General features: G+C 42.4%; 1 protein-coding gene across 2 annotated transcripts in view; it reads left to right on the top strand.

The window, feature by feature from the left end:
- The window catches only part of IL1R2 (interleukin 1 receptor type 2), a 36839-nt gene extending 18585 nt beyond the window's left edge, over positions 1-18254 (top strand). The window contains exons 4-9 of one of the 2 annotated variants that reach the window (XM_032176869.2): positions 5462-5642; positions 9442-9616; positions 11963-12025; positions 14265-14400; positions 15820-15962; positions 17936-18254. In XM_032176869.2, coding sequence (XP_032032760.1) covers positions 5462-5642; positions 9442-9616; positions 11963-12025; positions 14265-14400; positions 15820-15962; positions 17936-18102 — 865 coding nt within the window. In that variant the 3' untranslated portion in view covers positions 18103-18254. Of the gene's footprint in view, positions 1-5461; positions 5643-9441; positions 9617-11962; positions 12026-14264; positions 14557-15819; positions 15963-17935 lie in introns of those variants that run through there. The other variant, XM_032176868.2, reaches the window with a different exon arrangement.
- The last annotated feature ends 434 nt before the right edge of the window (positions 18255-18688 follow it).

The raw sequence follows: 18688 nt of genomic DNA, 5'->3' as shown, positions 1-18688 counted from the left end.
CAGATCATGAGGTCAGGAGATCACGACCATCCTGGTTAACACAGTGAAACCCCATCTCTACTAAAAAGTACAAAAAAATTAGCTGTGCCTGGTGGCGGGCGCCTGTAGTCCCATCTACTTGCGAGGCTGAGGCAGGAGAATGACATGAACCCAGGAGGTGGAGCTTGCAGTGAGCCAAGATCCCGCCACTGCACTCCAGCCTGCGCGACTGAGAGAGACTCTCTCTCAAAAAAAAAAAAAAAAAAAAATTAGTCCAACTGCTCGTTGTAAGGATGAGGGCACCAAGCTGGCTTGGGAAGTTCCCCAGGTGGTGCGTGGTAGAGCTGACTCTGGAGCCTGAGTCTCCTGACCCTGGGTCCAGTCCTCCTCCCTCTTTGTCCTATTGCTTTCTTCCCCTTTAACTGTAGAAAAATACACATAACAAAAAATTTATCATCTTAAACATTTTTTAGTGTACAGATCAGTGGGACCATCACCACTATCCATCTCTAGGACTTTTTCATCCTCACAAACTGAAACTCTGGACCCATTAAACAATAACTCCCCTCTCTTCATCCCTCCAGCCCTAGGCAACCACCATTGTACTTTCCGACTGTATGATTTTGACTACTCTAGGTGCCTCATTTAAATCGTTTAAGTGGAATCAGTCTTTCTGTGACTGAATTATTTCACTTAGCATAATGTTTTCAAGGTTTGTTCATGTTGTAGCATGAGTCAGAGTTTCCTTCCTTTATGAGGTGGAATATTATGATTCTGTTTTATGTATGTACCACATTTTGTTTATCTCTTTATCCATCCAGGGACACTTGGCTTGCTTCCTCCTTTCAGCTATTGTGAATCCAATATGAACATGGATGTGAAGATATCTGTTCGAATCTCTGCTTTCAGTTCTTCTGGGTATAGACCCCAAAGAGGAACTACTGGATCATCTGTTAATTCTATATTTAATTTTGAGGAACTATCATACTGTTTTCCATAGTGGCTGTACCATTTTTCATTCCCACCAACAGTGCCAAAACTCAATTTCTCTACATAATCACCAACACATGTTATTTTCTATTATTTTTGAAAATAATCATCCTAATGATTGTGAAGGGGTCTCTCATTGTGGCTTTGATTTCCATCTTCCTAATGATTAGTGATGCTGAGCATCTTTTTATGTGCTTATTAACCATCTGTGCATCTTCTCTGGAGATACAGACATATCTCTTTTATTGATTCAAAGTCCTTTGCCCATTTTAAAAACTGGATTTTGCTGTTGTTGTTGAGTTGTAGGAGTTCTCTACATTTCCTGGTTATTAACCCCTTACCTTATCAGACATATAATTAGAAATATTTTCTCCTGTTCTCTAAGTTGCATATTCACTCTGTTCATAGTGTCATTTGTTACACAAAAGGTTTTAATTTTGATCAAGTCCAGTTTATCTATTTTTTCTTTTATTGCCTGTGCTTTTAGTGCTAAGAAGTCATTGCCCAATCCAATGTCATGAAGATTTTCCCCTTTGTTTTCTTCTAAGGATTTTATAGAGTTAGCTCTTTTGTTTTTTGATCCATTTTGAGTTAATTTTTGTATATGGTGTTAGGCAAAGGTCCTGCTTCATTCTTTTGCATGTGGATATCCAGTTTCTCCAGTACTTGCTGAAAAGACTGTCCTTTCCCCATTGAATGGTCTTGACATGTCCTACAGCTTCTTGATGGATGAAGTTAGGCCTAGTGTTGGTGATCTTAAAAAGTTTCTTGGCTTAGTTCTTCTGAACTAAGACAACCCTCGGCTTGATTGGGAACTAGTGTTTTGGCCTCTCTCTTCAGCTGCTTCTTCTGTTCCTCCAAAGGCTCTGCTTGCTCCTTCCGCCAACTGGCTTCAGAGTCTCCAGATTTCATAAACTCATTTGACTTAAGAACAACTGTACCCAGGAATATGTACATTTAGAAAAAGAACCAAAGAAGTGACATTCTTAGCACAATGGAATTAGTGGTGAATGGAAAACTTTCAGACCACATCAGTCCCAGTCCTAGGCTGGGTGTGTGTGTGGCAGGCGATGTGGGGGGTAGGAGGAGATATGAGGTAGAGGGTGCCCTCTGTGTGTGTGTGTGTGTGCATGTGCATGCATGTGTGAAACTGAGAATCTTTTCAAATCAAACCCAGCTTGACACTACCATCCATATGCCTAGACCCAACTGTAAGCAGTTTAGGGACAGGTTTAATCCTGTCAATGAACCTTGCCTAAGAAGCAGGCAAACCATCTCCTATTCTTATGCTAGGAAAATGTGGATGTCTGGTTTTACAATAGCTATAAATGCATATTTCTTCTTTCTTTTCCATGGTAAAAATTCTAATTTTCTCTAAGGAGTACTACTAGGAAAACATAGTGTAGTAAGAAAACATGAAACCTGAAGTCAGAAAGACAAATGGGAATCCTAGCTCTCCCATTTCCTATCTGGTGGGACCTTGGGCTTATCACTTGACTTTTATGGGTGTTAGTTTTCTCTCCTGTGAAGAAGTTTGTTGAGAGGGTTATGTGAGATCACAGCATGTGAAGGAACTAGCGTGGGGTGTGCCATGTGGTAGGTGGTCAATATATACATAAAAATTCCCTCTCCTTCCCAAAAGGCAATCTGCATGACTACTGAAAGTGAGACTGTGCAAAAATCAGGGAGATGTGAACTGAGTCCTGTTTGTCCTAAAGTTTGTTTTTATGATCAATTTTTGTAGGATAAAAAAGAGCTGAGATTGAGGGGGCAGTGGAAATCCCAGTGTGTGTCAAACTTTCTTTGCGTGATGGGAAGGTTTACCTGGCTGACCTTTAATACTCTTTGTCAACTGTAAGATTGGGGTTCTAACTGAGTGAGAATCACCAGCAGTTGCCATAATACTCTTTAGCATTGATGGTCATGAGGCAAGAGACTGCCCTTGACAGGATTGTTTAAGACCTTGTGAGATTGTTTAAGACCTTGTGATCTAGAACCCACATGGTGAGTCAGAGTAGGCAAGGATGCAAGCCATCAGAGAGGCCAAGATTTGAGCAGTAGTTGCCTGGGCTTTCTTGCTTGGTGCTCTGCAAATAAATGCCTTACTTTCTATCACTGCAAAAAAAAAAAAAAAAAAAAAAAAAAAAAAAAGAAAGAAGGAAAGAAAGAAAGGAAAAGAAAAAGAAAAAGAAAAAAAAAGAGAAAGAGTAGGCAGGCAAGGTTATGCCGCTGTAACAAACAGCTCCCAAATCTCAGTGGCTTAAAATAACAAGGGCTTATTTCTTACACATGCAACAGGTCCATTGTTGGTTTGCAGACAATTAGGGACTTAGGCTGAAGGAGCAGTCACAGTCACTATTTCAAATGTTATTTGTTGGTTGCTAGAGCAGAAAGAAGCCTGCTTTGGAGGGTCTCTCATGGCTGTTACAACTTTCACGTAGAAGGGCCACACATACAACTCATGAGCTAGGAAGAGTCCCCACAGTGGGGATGAGGACATTTGATACACCATGTGCTCAGAATGGGGAGAACTGGGCCTATTTGGTGAGCGGCACTACTAACGACTATCATGCCTTTGCCATGGGAGTGCCACACTACATGGGGAGTGCAAGTGGTGATCAAATTGCCCCTCACCCTTCTCTTTCTTTTGAGTTATTTTCATGAAGTTTCTTGCTCAAGGGGAATTACCAGATCAATAATGTGAACAGCCTTGTAACTTTCAATATGTCTACTAAGCTTGGTTTCTGAAGATAGTACGTATGGGTACTGAAGATAGACTTATGGGTTTTCCCAGAGCCTTGCTGGGCTTCCCATTTTAGTTTGACCTCTTTGTAGCTGTACAGCCCACTTAATTTCTGTACACCTACCTTTTTTTCATATAAAAATGATATAATAGTAATTCCTACTTCATGGGGGCTGGACTATAAATGAAATAACGTGTGCAAAGTACACAGCACAGGGCCTGGCCTGCATCTACTCCCTGCTGGCTACCTGCTGTGTGACTGTTATTCAAGTAGGCCCAGGTCTTTAGATTTGTCTTCAGTTGCCTTTATTCAACATGTAGTGACATTATGCATTTTTCAAAGTGAGAGTTAACATTCTGTATTTCTTTATGCATAAAATGCAATATTTGTTCATCTATTTTCCCTTTCTAAGCTAAATATAATACAGATATTAGCCTCATATATTTAAACTAATTCTTTTTACTTTCAAGTGGTAAGCTTTTATCACATTTCTTTCACTTTTTTTTTTTTTTTTACATTTTGTTACGTGTTTGGATATGGATGGTTTAGATTTTGCTGTGCAAGTAATTTTTACCCCATATGCAAAACTCATCCTCATTGTCTATGTCAAAGTCTCATGTGTCTTAGGTAGCCAGAAATTTAGCTGAGATAATTATATTTTTATATTTTCCTACTTAAAAGAGTAGTTTTAATTACTGTTTTCTGTCCTCCATCCATTTCCCACAAGTTTCCAGCAAGGTTTTCCTCTCCTTTTTTTCCAGCTCTAAGGTCTTGATAGAATTATGGCATTGAAATAATGATTAGGCTAGTAAAATAATAATAATAATAATAATAATAATAATAATAATAATAATAATAGTAATAAAGCAAACTTACCAAGTTAATTTCCCCATGCAGTATTACAAAAATCTTTTATGGGTCTTACACTAAGTTTCCGGCAGTTTTCTAAAATTAGACTTCAGTTGATAAATCATTCCCCAAAGGAGCAAAGGGAATATTCCTTTTTACGGAAACAGTGGCTCTTGGGAAACAATCTCTCCATGTGGATATGGTTTCCTGGATCATGAAGTTGGAGTGTGCGGGGGCTGGGCTCAAGGAGCTCCAGAACCTGGAAGGCGTAAGCCCTTTTGAAGAGGACTTGGGGATTTCTTAATGAACCTTGGTGGCATTAAAATCGGGCTTGTAGACAGTCCTTTGTGAAAAACACAGAACATGCTTTTTCTGTACAATTATGTTATGACACTTTTTGCCCCCCAAGGGTTCGAAAAGATCAGGGACAGAAATATTGCAATATAGATGTTCCTCCACTTACAATGGGGTAAATACCAATAAACCCATTGTAAGCTGGAAATAGCGTTGTCACTTAACTTAACTTACCACTTAACCCTTAACTTACCGAACATCACAACTTAGCCTAGTCTTCCTTGAATGGGCTGAGAACGCTTACATTAGCCTACAGCTGGGCAAAGTCATCTAATACAAAACCTATTTTGTAATAATGTGTTGAATATCTCATGTGATTTATTGAATACTATACTGAAGTAGGGTTTCTATTGAATGCTTATTGTGTTTGCAGCATTGTAAAGTCAAAAAATCGTAAGTTGAACCATCTTATGTCGGGAAACCATCTGTACTAATCCAGAAAATGCAGATGCAGATTTTAATAGAGTTGGGGAAATGATGCTTAATTTCATTTAGCTTTACTGTTATTTTGCCTTGCCATTTATCTTTTTTTCCTTTTAAATCAGAAATGCTTCTCACTGTGACAAAATGTCCATTGAGCTCAGAGTTTTTGAGAATACAGATGCTTCCCTGCCGTTCATCTCATACCCGCAAATTTTAACCTTGTCAACTTCTGGGGTATTAGTATGCCCTGACCTGAGTGAATTCACCCGTGACAAAACTGACGTGAAGATTCAATGGTACAAGGTACAGCTTTAAAAAATGCCATTTTACTAAAATGTGTTTGCTTTTTTTACTAGCCATATAGGAAAGACATAAAGTATCGATTTTCTGAAGACAGTGCACACACACACACACACACACACACACAAACACACACACGGTTTGCCGTTCATATCTGTGAGTTCCACATCCTGGGATTCAACCAACCTGAGACTGAAAATATAAACAAATAAACAAATAAAATAACAGTACAACACGAATAATACAAATAAGAAACCAACACAGTGCATCAACTACTGTTGCGTGCTGCATGACAATGTTTCAGTCAACAATGGGCTGCATGTACAATGGTAGTCTTGCAAGATTATAATGGAGCTGAAAAATTTCTATTGCCTAGTGACGTCAGAGCTATCTCAACATCATAGTGCAAAACATTACCTTTTCTATGTTTAGATATGTTTATATATACAAAAACTGACCACTGTGCTCCAATTGCCTACAGTATTCAGGACAGTAACATGCTGTACAGGTTTTTCGCCTAGGAGCAACAGGCTGTATCATGTCACTTAGGTGTGTAGGAGGCTCTACCATCTAGGCCTGTGTGTGTACTCTCTATGACATTCACACAACAAAGAAATCACTTAAACTGTTTCTCAGAATTATCCCCATTGTTAAGTGACACATGACTGTATTTACACAGGGCATTTACATTGTGTTAGTAATCTACAAGTAATCTAGAGATGACTTAAAGTATATGGGAGGATGTCCGTAGGTTATATGCAAAGATGACACCATTTTATATAAACCACTTAAGCATCTGTGTTTTGGCACCTGTGGGGAATGTTTCCTGAAACCAATCCCCTAAAGAAACTGAGGGATGACTGTATTTTAAAGAATTTAAAAGGGCCATAATTAATATGTTCTATTAGTCCCTATGTGGGTTGAGTAAAGGTACTTGAAATAGTGATTCGTGAAGACAGAGTACGTAACAGCTGAAGGAAATAACTTTTTACTGTAATTTGTCTATAAAAATGTAGAAAAAAGCTTACATAACAATTTTATAGACATATTAAAGGAGTTTTTTAAAAAAGCACATGACGGCTGGGCGCGGCGGCTCACACCTATAATCCCAGCACTCTGGCAGGCTGAGGCAGGTAGAACACCTGAGGTCAGGAGTTTGAGACCAGCCTGGCCAACATGTCAAAACCCCATCTCTACTAAAAATACAAAAATTAGCCGGGTGTGGTGGTGGGTGCTGGTAATCCTGGTGACTCGGGAGGCTGAAGCAGGAGAATCACTGGAGCCCTGGAGGTGGAGGTTGCAGTGAGCCAAGATCGCCCCATTGCACTCCAGCCTGGGAAACACAGCGAGACTCCATCTCAAGAAAACAAAACAAAACAAAACACATGATAACAAACTTTTGGGTTAAGGGAGTAAATATGAACACAATTTGTTCCCTTGTCTGGTTGAATAGATGTTACTTGATGTGCTCATTACTCCTAGTGAGAACATCAGATATTGCCGTCAGATATTGCTTATGTAGACCAGGGGTTGGAAAACCATGGTTGGGCCCTGGAATCAGGTTGTTTCCTGGATTTGAATGGCTCACAAGCCAATGATAGTTGTCACTTTTTTAAATGTTTGAAAAAAAGTAAAAGAAGGATATTTTATGATGTGAAAATCACATAAAATTAAAATTTCAGGGTCAGTAAATTAAGTTTCACTGGACACAGCCACATCCTCTTGTTGCACTGTCTCTAGCCGCTTTTGCATGGCCTAGTTGTGATGGAGACCCTGTAGACTCCAAGATCCAAAATACTTCCTATTTGGCCCTTTCCTGAAAACGTTGGTCAACTCCTGATAGAGACCCTAGATTGATACTGAAAAGTACAGTTATTGGCTTAATCATTAATGAGAATTAACCCTTTAATTGACAATAGGTTAAGTAGTTGGCTGGTTTGTAACTACAGTATCTCTGTATAGGATATTGATTTAATATTAAAAACATTGAAATGATTTTCTGAAAGTAGAGGAAAGTAGCCAGCTCCTATGAATAAGCTGGCTGAACTCTAGAATGCATTCTCTCTCGCTCTTTTTTTTTTGAGACGGAGTCTCACTCTGTTGCCCAGGCTGGAATGCAGTGGCACAATCTCGGCTCACTGCAAGCTCTGCCTCCCGGGTTCACGCCATTCTCCTGCCTCAGCCTCTCCGAGTAGCTGGGACTACAGGCGCCCGCCATCACGCTCGGCTAATTTTTTGTAATTTTTTTTTAGTAGAGATGGGGTTTCACTGTGGTCTCGATCTCCTGACCTCGTGATCTGCCCGCCTCGGCCTCCCAAAGTGCTGGGATTACAAGCGTGAGCCACCGCACCCGGCCTCTCTTTTTAATAGAGATGGGGTCTCACCATGTTGCCCAGGCTGGCCTCGAATGCATTCTCTTTTGGTTTGGGAAAAGCATAAAGAGGGCAAATGAAAGGTTTTACTTGGAGAGGAAAGAGCACAGGCTTTGGCGTCAATGGGTCTGGGTTTGAAACTCTGTTCCTTTTCTGATCTGTTGTGCAGCCTTGGCCGAGTGACTCCACCTCTCGAAACTGTTTCCTCTGTAAAGTGGCAATTAATAACTTTCACCACCTGGGATTGTTTCAAAGATTAAATGGAATGATGTGTATGAAGCACCTGGTGCAGTGCTTGACATATAAAAGGTGCTCAATAAATGTGCATGGACAAAGATGTCATGATGATGCTTAGTAATATTTATTCCCTTCATAATAATGCTACCTATTACTGAGCATGTACTATATCCAAGCCTGTTCCAAACTCCCTTACATGCAACCCGATGAAGTAGGAACTGTAAATATCACCCTTTTTTACAGATAAGGACCCATAAGGATGTTCCCAAGATCACTCAGCCAGTAGATGGTGAAGTCAAAACTCAAACCCAGGAGGCCAATTCCCGTACACCACTGGAATGACTGTCGTGCTGGGCCCTATTTGGCATTTTTCGTATTTGACTACTCATACTTAGAACAATGAAATATCTCCTTTCAATTAAATATGTTCTAAAGTGGTACTTCATGAGCCATGTGACAATTTCAATTTTATCTGTGTTCTCATTCAGAGTAAGATTCTGAAGTGACTCAAGGTTATATTTGACTGTTGCAAACGCTGAATAATCAAGATTTTGAAAGCGATGTCCCTGAGAACATTGTGTGCTCATTAGGGTGTTTTTAGAAATCCCATTGAGCTCTTTCTATTTCCTGGAGGACTTGATCTTGAGGATTCTGTTCTACAGAGACCCCAGAGAACCTTGTGTCCATATAAAAAGTGTGGACTCATTTCCCCTATTTAGTTTTTCTTATAACAGAAATTTTTCTGTTACTGACTCACAAAATTGAAATGCTTTTTAAAGTAATTACTGCAACTTCATCTCTTCTGAGCATTGTTGTCCAGCTCATCATGACTATTTATAGTGCTCTTCCCAGATACTTCCTAAGGCCTGAAGGTAGCAGTCAGGACATAAACATATTTGTATTTTAGATGGCTTACTTTGTCAAAGAAGAGTTAGTCTCTTTTTTCTCCCCTTGGACAAATATGCTCTAACTATCGTAGTTAACCAAGTCTAGCAATTTTATTTGTTTCTATGTTAACAAATTCCCTCCCCTAACAATACAGTCAAAAGTATGCCCAAAGTACAAAATTGGCAAAGTAAATACCAGGACAATTCTTGCATTGCAAATCCCACTTTGGCTGATAATGATGCAGTTCATAGCCTTTGAGATGTATATTGGTATAATGTCAACTTAAAAAAACATTTTCCCTTAAGGATTCTCTTCTTTTGGATAAAGACAATGAGAAATTTCTAAGTGTGAGGGGGACCACTCACTTACTCGTACATGATGTGGCCCTGGAAGATGCGGGCTATTACCGCTGTGTCCTGACATTTGCCCATGAAGGCCAGCAATACAACATCACTAGGAGTATTGAGCTACGCATCAAGAGTAAGTACTCGCCATTGAGGCACCTATCTATCCTGGTTCAATAACAAGCATGCAGAGAACAAATGAGGGTGCATGCAGAATTCCTTGCAGGTCTTTGGAATGAGGGATAACGGAAAACAGATCCATCAGCTCTCCTGAAGCATCAGGTTATTAAGACGTGTGTGATACTTTGAAAGGTATAAGTCAGGGTGTTGTTCTGAGAAAAGGTGAATGAATTGGGCAGGTTATAGGGTTGCAAGATGAAGGCTAAAACACACCACTCAAGAGAGTCAAACAGTGGCTTCCGTAGAAGGTACCCTTGGAAAGTGTCCTGTGAAGCTTTGCACCTATAGGGCTAGAGGTCACCACATGCCCTAACTTTAATTTTAGGATACTTCAATTTTATTGGGTATTCTAACCAGAGGGCTACCCTTGCATATCCAGTGGAAATCGCTTTTTATTTGTCTTCCCTAAGGTGGATCTAGCTGCCCTTAATAGCGATATTTCAAATAGTCAGAGCTGCCATTGATTAAAATGAGTTTCGTTTGAAAATGGTGTTTTGAGCAGTATTGGCTATTGTTTCACATTTGTTCAACATTTACTCTGTACCAACTGTGTGCCGGACATGGAGACAGGTGTAAATCCTGGACTTTGCCTTGGAGAATGGGCCACAGTTCTTTGTTGTTTATACCGAATAACGAACACAACTGGGGTGTTTTGAGGGGATTTCAGAGAGCTCCAGAGACACACTAAGTTTAAATAATTGGTCTATGAGGGGAAAAGATATTTTTCTCACAAAGAATCCAGAGATTCAGTTGCACCGAATTTTTCCACGGACTGAAGCGTCCTGACTGTGTTTGTTTTACAGTCCTGTGAGGATTCGTTCATATCAGCTCCTTGTTTCTGGACAGGCCACTGACTCAGGCCTCTGAGCTTTTCCGTGGACCGGCACGGTCCTGTCTCTGCGATACTGCGCGTGAACACTAGGGGGCAGCCGCCCTACATGCCTGTCTGTGTTGTGATCCTCCCAGGATCTCAGTGGCTCTCAAGGGGTGGTCCTGGGCCAGCAGCGCCTCATCACCTGGGTACTCAACAGACATGCAAATCTCGGGTCCCGTGGAGACCTACTGATTGAAACTAGAGTCTGGGGGCTGCCATCTGTGTCTCACAAACCCCCGGGTGATGCTTGGGACCCTCAAGTCTAAGAAGCACTGAGATCCTGGAGGCTTCTTTCTCTCCCTGGATGCCCCAGCTCCATAGGGCAGCGCGTGACATTGAGGGGAGGAAAAGGCGTCTGGCCGTGGTCCAAAAGCCGTCTGCCCCTCAGGCTGTCCTGCCATGCTGTCTAATGTGTACTCATGTCAGGATTTCAAAATGCTGTTTGTGGAAGTGAGGATGATGAGGCTCGTCGTGGAGACAACTCACAGCCCTCACCCCCCAGGTGTCCTTTTTGCTCATTTCAGGGGTCTCGTTTCTTTCTTTCTTTTCTTTTTTTTTTTTTTTTTGAGGCGGAGTCTCGCTCTGTCGCCCAGGCTGGAGTGCAATGGCGCGATCTCGGCTCACTGCGACCTCTACCTCCCGGGTTCAAGCGATTCTCCTGCCTCAGCCTCCTGAGTAGCTGGGATTACAGGCTCACGCCACCAAGCCCAGCTAATTTTTGTATTTTTAGTAGAGACAGGGGTTCACCATATTGGTCAGGCTGGTCTCGAACTCCTGATCTTGTGATCCACCTGCCTTGGCCTCCCAAAGTGCTGGGATTACAGGTGTGAGCCACCGCGCCCGGCCGCCTCCATTCTTTACGTTGGCGCTAATCCCTTGGAGATCCACTTCTGCCTCTCCAAAGAGTTTATCTCTTCAATTAACAAGACCTCTGTGGCCGAGGCCAGGTTACACACTAGCCTTCCAAACAGGTGGTTCTTGAGCCCTGTGCCTTTTCTAGAAGAACTGAATCTTGAGTATTTTGTGGCAGGCACTTTGGAGAGGTGGAGAAGATATTTTAGGTCAGATGGAGTTTCGGGGAAAATCTATCTCGTGGACCTTGTAAATATGACTCTTAAGATTGTGTTCAGGAAGTCTGGGAGGGAAATGGTTAATTGTTTATCACAGAGCAAGGACTGAAGACCTCCTGTCAGCGGAATGTGTGTTTAGCTGTGGCCTCTTCCAGTAATCTCTCTGCTGGGAAAGTCATTGGCCAAGGATGCTCGATTTTGTAGAGAGCCTGTTTCCTTTGCCAGACAAAGGCTGACTCTCATAATGACTGGCGATACTGGAAAGGATAACTTAGTTGATTAGCCAAACAATGACTTGAACCACAGCGTCAAATGAAAGCTTTCCTAACAGAATCTCTTTTCCTTACATCTTTCTCAGAAAAAAAAGAGGAGACCATTCCTGTGATCATTTCCCCCCTCAAGACCATATCAGCTTCTCTGGGTAAGGCCCGCAAGGACCATGCATTCCACGCACCTGTGGGGGTGCCCAGTATCCCAATGCAGGGAGCTTGGAACCCTCGTGTCTGCTGACCATACCTGCTCCTTGGGTGCGGTGTGCCTGGGTGGAGACCTTAGAACTCCAGTGTGTGAGGCTGGAATAACAAATGTGAGGGAATATTTCCCTTTGGCCAGTTTAGTTAGAAATGGCATAATCTGAAAACAGGTATACTTTGCTTCATGCAAAGCCACCTGTAAAAATCTGAATGTGAAAATCTGAACGTTCTGGCAGCAGTTATCAACTGCATGAGAAGATGAACAGCATGAACCCCAGGCAGAGCCAGCACCCTCAGTGTATTTAAAATAATTCACATCACCAAAACTTGGCTGGCTCTCTGCCTCTCTCTAAGACTCCATTTGTAAAGTGGGCTCAGCTGTGGTCAGTTTCTTGTTGCCAGAAGAGCTGGTAAGCTGGTCGAATGGTGTTATGAAAATGACCAGTGGGGCTTTCTGCTTTTCACCCCATGTGGTGCAGTCCGTCCTAGCCAGCACAGGTCCACACTAGTGGCCAGTGAGGGTACGTAAGTGTACTGTACTAACAACCTACTGATGCTAGTGGTGGGGTGGAATTGATGTTTATTGAGCATCTACTATGTCCAATGGGATCCCATTCAATCTCAGCGTAGATCCTGTAGGTTATATTACCTCAATTTTCCAAAAGGAAAAAGCCACCCAGGGCATCACGGTGGCTCAGTGGAGGCCAAAAGGCCATGCTCAGAGTCAGGCTGGAGTTCAGATTCAGGTCTGTGTGCCTATAAAGGCTGCACCCTTTTATGTGTTTGTTTCTGGGTAGTGTTTTTGTAGGTCTGTTACTCATTTATGAAACCCTGGCTGCACAGTCTTTTAAAAAGCAATTTATTTGCTTTTTCCTTTTGTTTAGTGTTGGTTTAAATTTGAAATTTGAATTGGAGGCCATAGAGGAGGAGGGCTTTTATGCAGTTGCTGGGACTGCTGGCTGGCACTTGGGTTGCCACTGCCACAGTGCAGTCCCCATGGCTGCAGCTCTAGGAACAACCACCTGGAGATCTGCGGCAATGGGCACATGGGTGATACCTACTGGACCCCCAGTGTTCTGGCTCCCTAGGGCTTCCCAGCCAAGTTCCCAGGCCCAGTTCCCAATCAGTTGCTTTGGATGCACTGGAATGGGTGGTGGGGCCACGTGACACTGATTAGTAGGTTGTTATGGCTGAGGAAGATCTTTAAGGTCATAGGAGTGGCATAGGATGGAGAAGGGCTGACATCCTTAACCCATGGTGGGGCCAGGTGCATTAAAAGACACACCGCAGGAAGCCATATCACCCACGAGGAAAAAACAAGTGAGAAGGATTTCTTTTGCTTTTCCTTCTACTCTTCTTTGGTGAATGACAAAGAAAAATAATTTCCTATGATTGAGGCAGGGGGACCCAGTCCATCACACTGCACAACTGCAGAGGGCACCATCTATAGAAAATACAGAGTTTTTGGCCGGGCACGGGGGCTCACGCCTATAATCCCAGCACTTTGGGAGGCCTAGGCAGGCGGATCACGAGGTCAGGAGATTGAGACCATCCTGGCTAACACGGTGAAACCCCGTCTCTACTAAAAATACAAAAAATTAGCTGGGTGTGGTGGTGGGTGCCCGCGTCCCAGCTACTCGGGAGGCTGAGGCAGGAAAATGGTGTGAACCCGGGAGGCGGAGCTTGCAGTGAGCGGAGATCCCGCCACTGCACTCCAGCCTGGGCGACAGAGCGAGAGTTTTTAAAGAAGGGTTGATCCCCAGTCAGAGTCATCTGGGAATGGAGAGTTCCCAGGATAAACATCAGAGCCAAGACCAGCCTCAGGCAAAGAGAAAGAATCCACACATTGATCTGGATTTTCTGAGGTAACTGAAGTGAGGGGCGGAGGAAGTGGGCTTGAAGTTAGCATGCCCCCTGGGAGCGCAGGGGCCCTGGTGAAGCCATTTAATTTCAGGTGCCTCTTGGTTTTCGCCTGCCATGAAGACCAGTTGTAGGAACCAGAGGTGCTTTGTAAATAGTAAAGCTCTATGTGAACAGAATCATTTGAGAAAACCAAATTTTCTACTAACGAAAGAATTGGCTGGTGAGGGGTGTTTGAGAAGCCGAGGAGGGACTCAGGGCTCAGGTTCGCTGATGGGTGGGAGGTGCTGGTTCTTCAGTTGACGTGCTGTGCCTTGCTGTCCACAGGGTCAAGACTGACAATCCCGTGTAAGGTGTTTCTGGGAACCGGCACACCCTTAACCACCATGCTGTGGTGGACGGCCAATGACACCCACATAGAGAGTGCCTACCGGGGAGGCCGCGTGACCGAGGGGCCACGCCAGTAAGTGGGCCAGGGTCTTCTGTTGAGAGCCCTGTGGGTTTTGCTCTTCCTTTTGGAAACAGTTATCACTATGACCCACATACCACATTAAAAGTAACCTTTTTTGATTCCAAACTGTTGGATGTTTAGAATTTAAAGAATTGTATTTTGCTAAAACTTATCTTGAGAATCAAACTTTCTCTGTAAATACTTAAAAGTTGAGTTGCAGTTGACATGTTGGTATTGATGATGCATTTTGTAGCGGTTTAATTAAACATTGATCCTTTTATTTTTGCAAGTTAGAAAGTATCCATTTTCCACTCTGCAACCTATCAAACATTTTCATAAACCCTTAAAAAGACCCTGAGACCTCGCCACAGTATCTGCAGCACCTCTTCTGTTTCTCAGGGAGCTGTGGACCACCACACTCTCTAAGGAAGGTTAATAATACAAAAAAGAAAGAATTCAGTTCTCATAAGTAGTCATCTCTAGAAAATGTTTTCTTATTCTGAGACTCGAACAATCAGACCTTTTGTAAATGGGAACTTGTTGCCTATGAGGGAGACCATTCAACATTCCAAATTGTAATGTATTTTTAAAATTACAGTTTTGATACTTTGAATTAGCCTGAGCTTTTGCTTGCCAAATGGTTGTGTTTTTTGAAAGACTTATCACAAAAGATCTTTCTGGATGTAATTTAGTGGATAAAAACTATGTGTGGTTAGCATAATCATGTGCTTGCAAGTTCTCATTGCGAAAGACCTGGCCACAACTAAATGCCCATCTCAGCTTACTCATATGATCCATTTACTTAAAGGAACCTATATTCCCCCTACAAATAAAACAAAAATATTCCTAGTGGATCCACTCATCCATGTTTTTATTCATACTAACAGATAGTAGTGAGGTGTCTATAAATTCCTCTAACACTATAAATGGTAGCTATCCTGGCCAGAGCCATTCCCTGGGCTGTCTGCAGGTTTCCAGAGTGAGAGTCAGCAGTAGAGGTGAGAAGAGATGGCACCACTGAGGGCTGGAGTCCTGGAAACTCCCTGCCCTTCAATATACAAGTGATTTAATGGTGAAGGACTCAAGTTTCCTCAAACTAGACGTTTCTGTTCCCACGACTGTTTTTTTTGTTGTTGTTGTTGTTCATTAACGGACTTAAAAGATGAACTTCCCCATTATCTAACCCTGTAGTGTAACAACTGTTTGATGCCAGTGACCGCCAACTTCAGTGACACTCAGCCTTCAGGAACAGGCTTAGAAACTGTCCCAAATGAATAACAAGTATGGTGGCAAGAGCTCCTAACTTTATGAAACTTGAAAACAATAAAAGTGCAATGGGTACTTCTAATGGAGAGTGTTTAGATGGCTACACTGTGAAAGACAAGCTTGCATTTGATATAATCGTAATTAAGTGAATGTTTATTAACTCAGGGAATATTCAGAAAATAATGAGAACTACATTGAAGTGCCATTGATTTTTGATCCTGTCACAAGAGAGGATTTGCACATGGATTTTAAATGTGTTGTCCGTAATACCCTGAGTTTTCAGACGCTACGCACCGTAGTCAAGGAAGGTATGTATGTATTTTGGGGAGCACTACAGGAGAATATAACATGTTGAATGTTCCATGGATACTAGACAAAGCTACTTGTTCTCCAAATGATTCCATAGAAATTCCTTTGCATTGCCTGCCAGTGGAGAGCTGTAAAGAAACCTCCCATTTTTAAAGATTTTTGGTAGGGTGGAGGCTGGACTTTGGGAGATCATACTCAAATGAAAAATTTAAATGGCAAGCCGATTTTTGGAAAACGGATGAAATGGTTCTACAGTAAACTTCGAAATACTCCGTCTGCATGTGGCTCTGCCTTGGATCCTGATCACCTGTCTTCACATGGCCTCTAGAGGAGGGTGGATTGTTCTTTATCCTGAAGATGAGAAACTTCATCCTCCAAGAGCTGGGGATTGGGAGCTACCCAGGGTTCAGGGCAGCTTTAGGGTCAAAGTCATTATATGACTGGAAATAGGTACAAGGCTACAGCCAAATCAACCCAGCGTTCATTTACGGACATTTAAAAAGAAGAGGAGGAAAACCCACATTATCGTTTTTGATTAAATTGATTTCATATCAGTGTTTAATTGTTGAGCAGGAGGGAGAGCTGCCTTTAATGTAGTCTCTGTTGACAGCCCGTAGCTAATGGCAGGCAAGCCAAAGTGATTCCCAGCTGAAATCTCAGTGATGCCTCGTGGACAATCTTAACAGCAATAACATAAATACAAATCGCTCCAGGTTTCCATGTTTTGCTGGGGAGGCAGCCACAGACACAGTGTAAACTGGAAAGCCAATGATGTTTTCCAGCCTCAGGACAGGGAATGGCACCCAACGTTCCTCCATCTGTGCACTGTGCACCACCAGCCTCACACTCACCTGAGCCACTGGTTACAAACACAGATCTCTGGACTTACTCCAGATCCACCCTGTCAAATTATCCTAGGGAGAGGCTGCAGCCTGTGACTCAACAAGCTCCTTTCACAGTGAAGTTTGAGAACGAGGGCACACATGTGAAGGGTGGTGTTTCAGATCATTTCCAGATGAGCAGGCTGAGAGAGAGATGGTGGTTGTGCACATTTACCCACAAAAATCAGAATGTTCCCTCTTGGGGTCAGATTAGTGAGCCCAAGGAACCTGTGGTTTGTCTCGCCCTGATGCTGGGAACCTTTAAAATTTTCCATAACATGAGCCTTGTCCCTACATGTGGCTGGCTGTGACTGATCCAAGGAACACAGGCTGTAAGTCTTTCACTAGGACTGAGAGGTATATTCAAACAGCTGCCCAGAAAATTACAGCTGAACTTATTTCTAATCTTTGTGGAGTTTTAAGATGTGAGAATCCTCTGGAGCAAGAGGCTGAGGTCATGTCGATTCCTGGATGACTAAACAGACTGTGGTAAATGATAGCTTAAAAATGCATGATTCTAGTCTCATCAACAATGTGTCTGATAACACTCTGTTCTCACATTTGCTTTTTAACTTTTTATTCAGAGTCTCTTCCTGTATTTCCGTAACACAGAGACGCCAAGGAGCAGAACATAAAATAGCTGGACCCAAGCAATCGTGTTGGCTCCTGCAGCTCCATTATTCAAAATTTATTTTCCTTTACTACTTCCTTTGATCCTCATGACACCCATGCTCATTGGAAAAGGGCAGATTGTTCCTGGCTCTGTCACAGTTGGCCAACTGAGACATAAACAGCATCTTAAACGCACAGTGTCCCACTGTCGGAACAAAGTTAAACCCTCAGCACTTACCCACTTACCCTATGACGTTTCTAACAGATTTGTCCTATCACGCTTGTTTCTCTAATGCCACAGACATCACTCTCAAATATCCTCCATGTTGGTGTGAGGGATGTGCTTTCTGAAAATCAATGCACGTTTATCAAGAAAAACAAACTCCAATTTCTTTCTTGTCCTGTGCACCTGCATTGCCCTGTCCTCTTGTACAGTGAGAGACTGTTCAGCTCCTGATGTGACTCTCTTCTTCCCACAGCCTCTTCCACGTTCTCCTGGGGCATTGTGCTGGCCCCACTTTCACTGGCCTTCTTGGTTTTGGGGGGAATATGGATGCACAGACGGTGCAAACACAGAACTGGAAAAGCAGATGGTCTGACTGTGCTGTGGCCTCGTCATCAAGACTTTCAATCCTATCCCAAGTAAAATAAACGGAATGAAATAATTCAAACACAAACTCCACACGTCTTCTCTTATGGAAGTGGCTGTGTCTTTTTGAGGGACTCTGTTCTTCGCCTCAGTTGTCTTCCAAAGGTGCCACATTTATAGTGGCTTTGTAGTAAAGGACTAAAGTCTTACATTCTGTTTTTTTTTTTTTCCCCTAAAAATCAGTGACAACAGTAGATGTGCCTGTGAGTGGGTGTGAGTAGCTGTCTGCTACTTGTGACCTATTTAACAGAATGAAGTTCTCTTAGGCCTGCATGAGAGTGGAAAACATTTGACATTCGTTCAACAAAAACATATTGTGAGTCTATTTTGGCTAGACTCTATGGGAGATGTTGTACATACAGTGATGGTTAAGACATAGTTTGCCTTTCAGGAAGCTGGTTGTTCATTTTGAGCCTGAAAAGGATAATTCAGTGCTAAAGCTGAAGAATCAGCAAGAATTGGTGAACTTTTTTGGAAAGGGATATCCAAAAAATAGCAATTAAAAATACACACATTGGAATGTATTAGTGAACTGAGAATTAGACCCAACTTCATAACAACATGTCTGAAAATAGAAGGAAGG

Source organism: Hylobates moloch, unplaced genomic scaffold (assembly GCF_009828535.3).
Source record: "Hylobates moloch isolate HMO894 unplaced genomic scaffold, HMol_V3 SCAFFOLD_15, whole genome shotgun sequence".
NCBI lineage: Eukaryota > Metazoa > Chordata > Mammalia > Primates > Hylobatidae > Hylobates > Hylobates moloch.
Note: the sequence above shows the minus strand (reverse complement) of the source record. Positions and strands in the feature narration are given on the sequence as shown.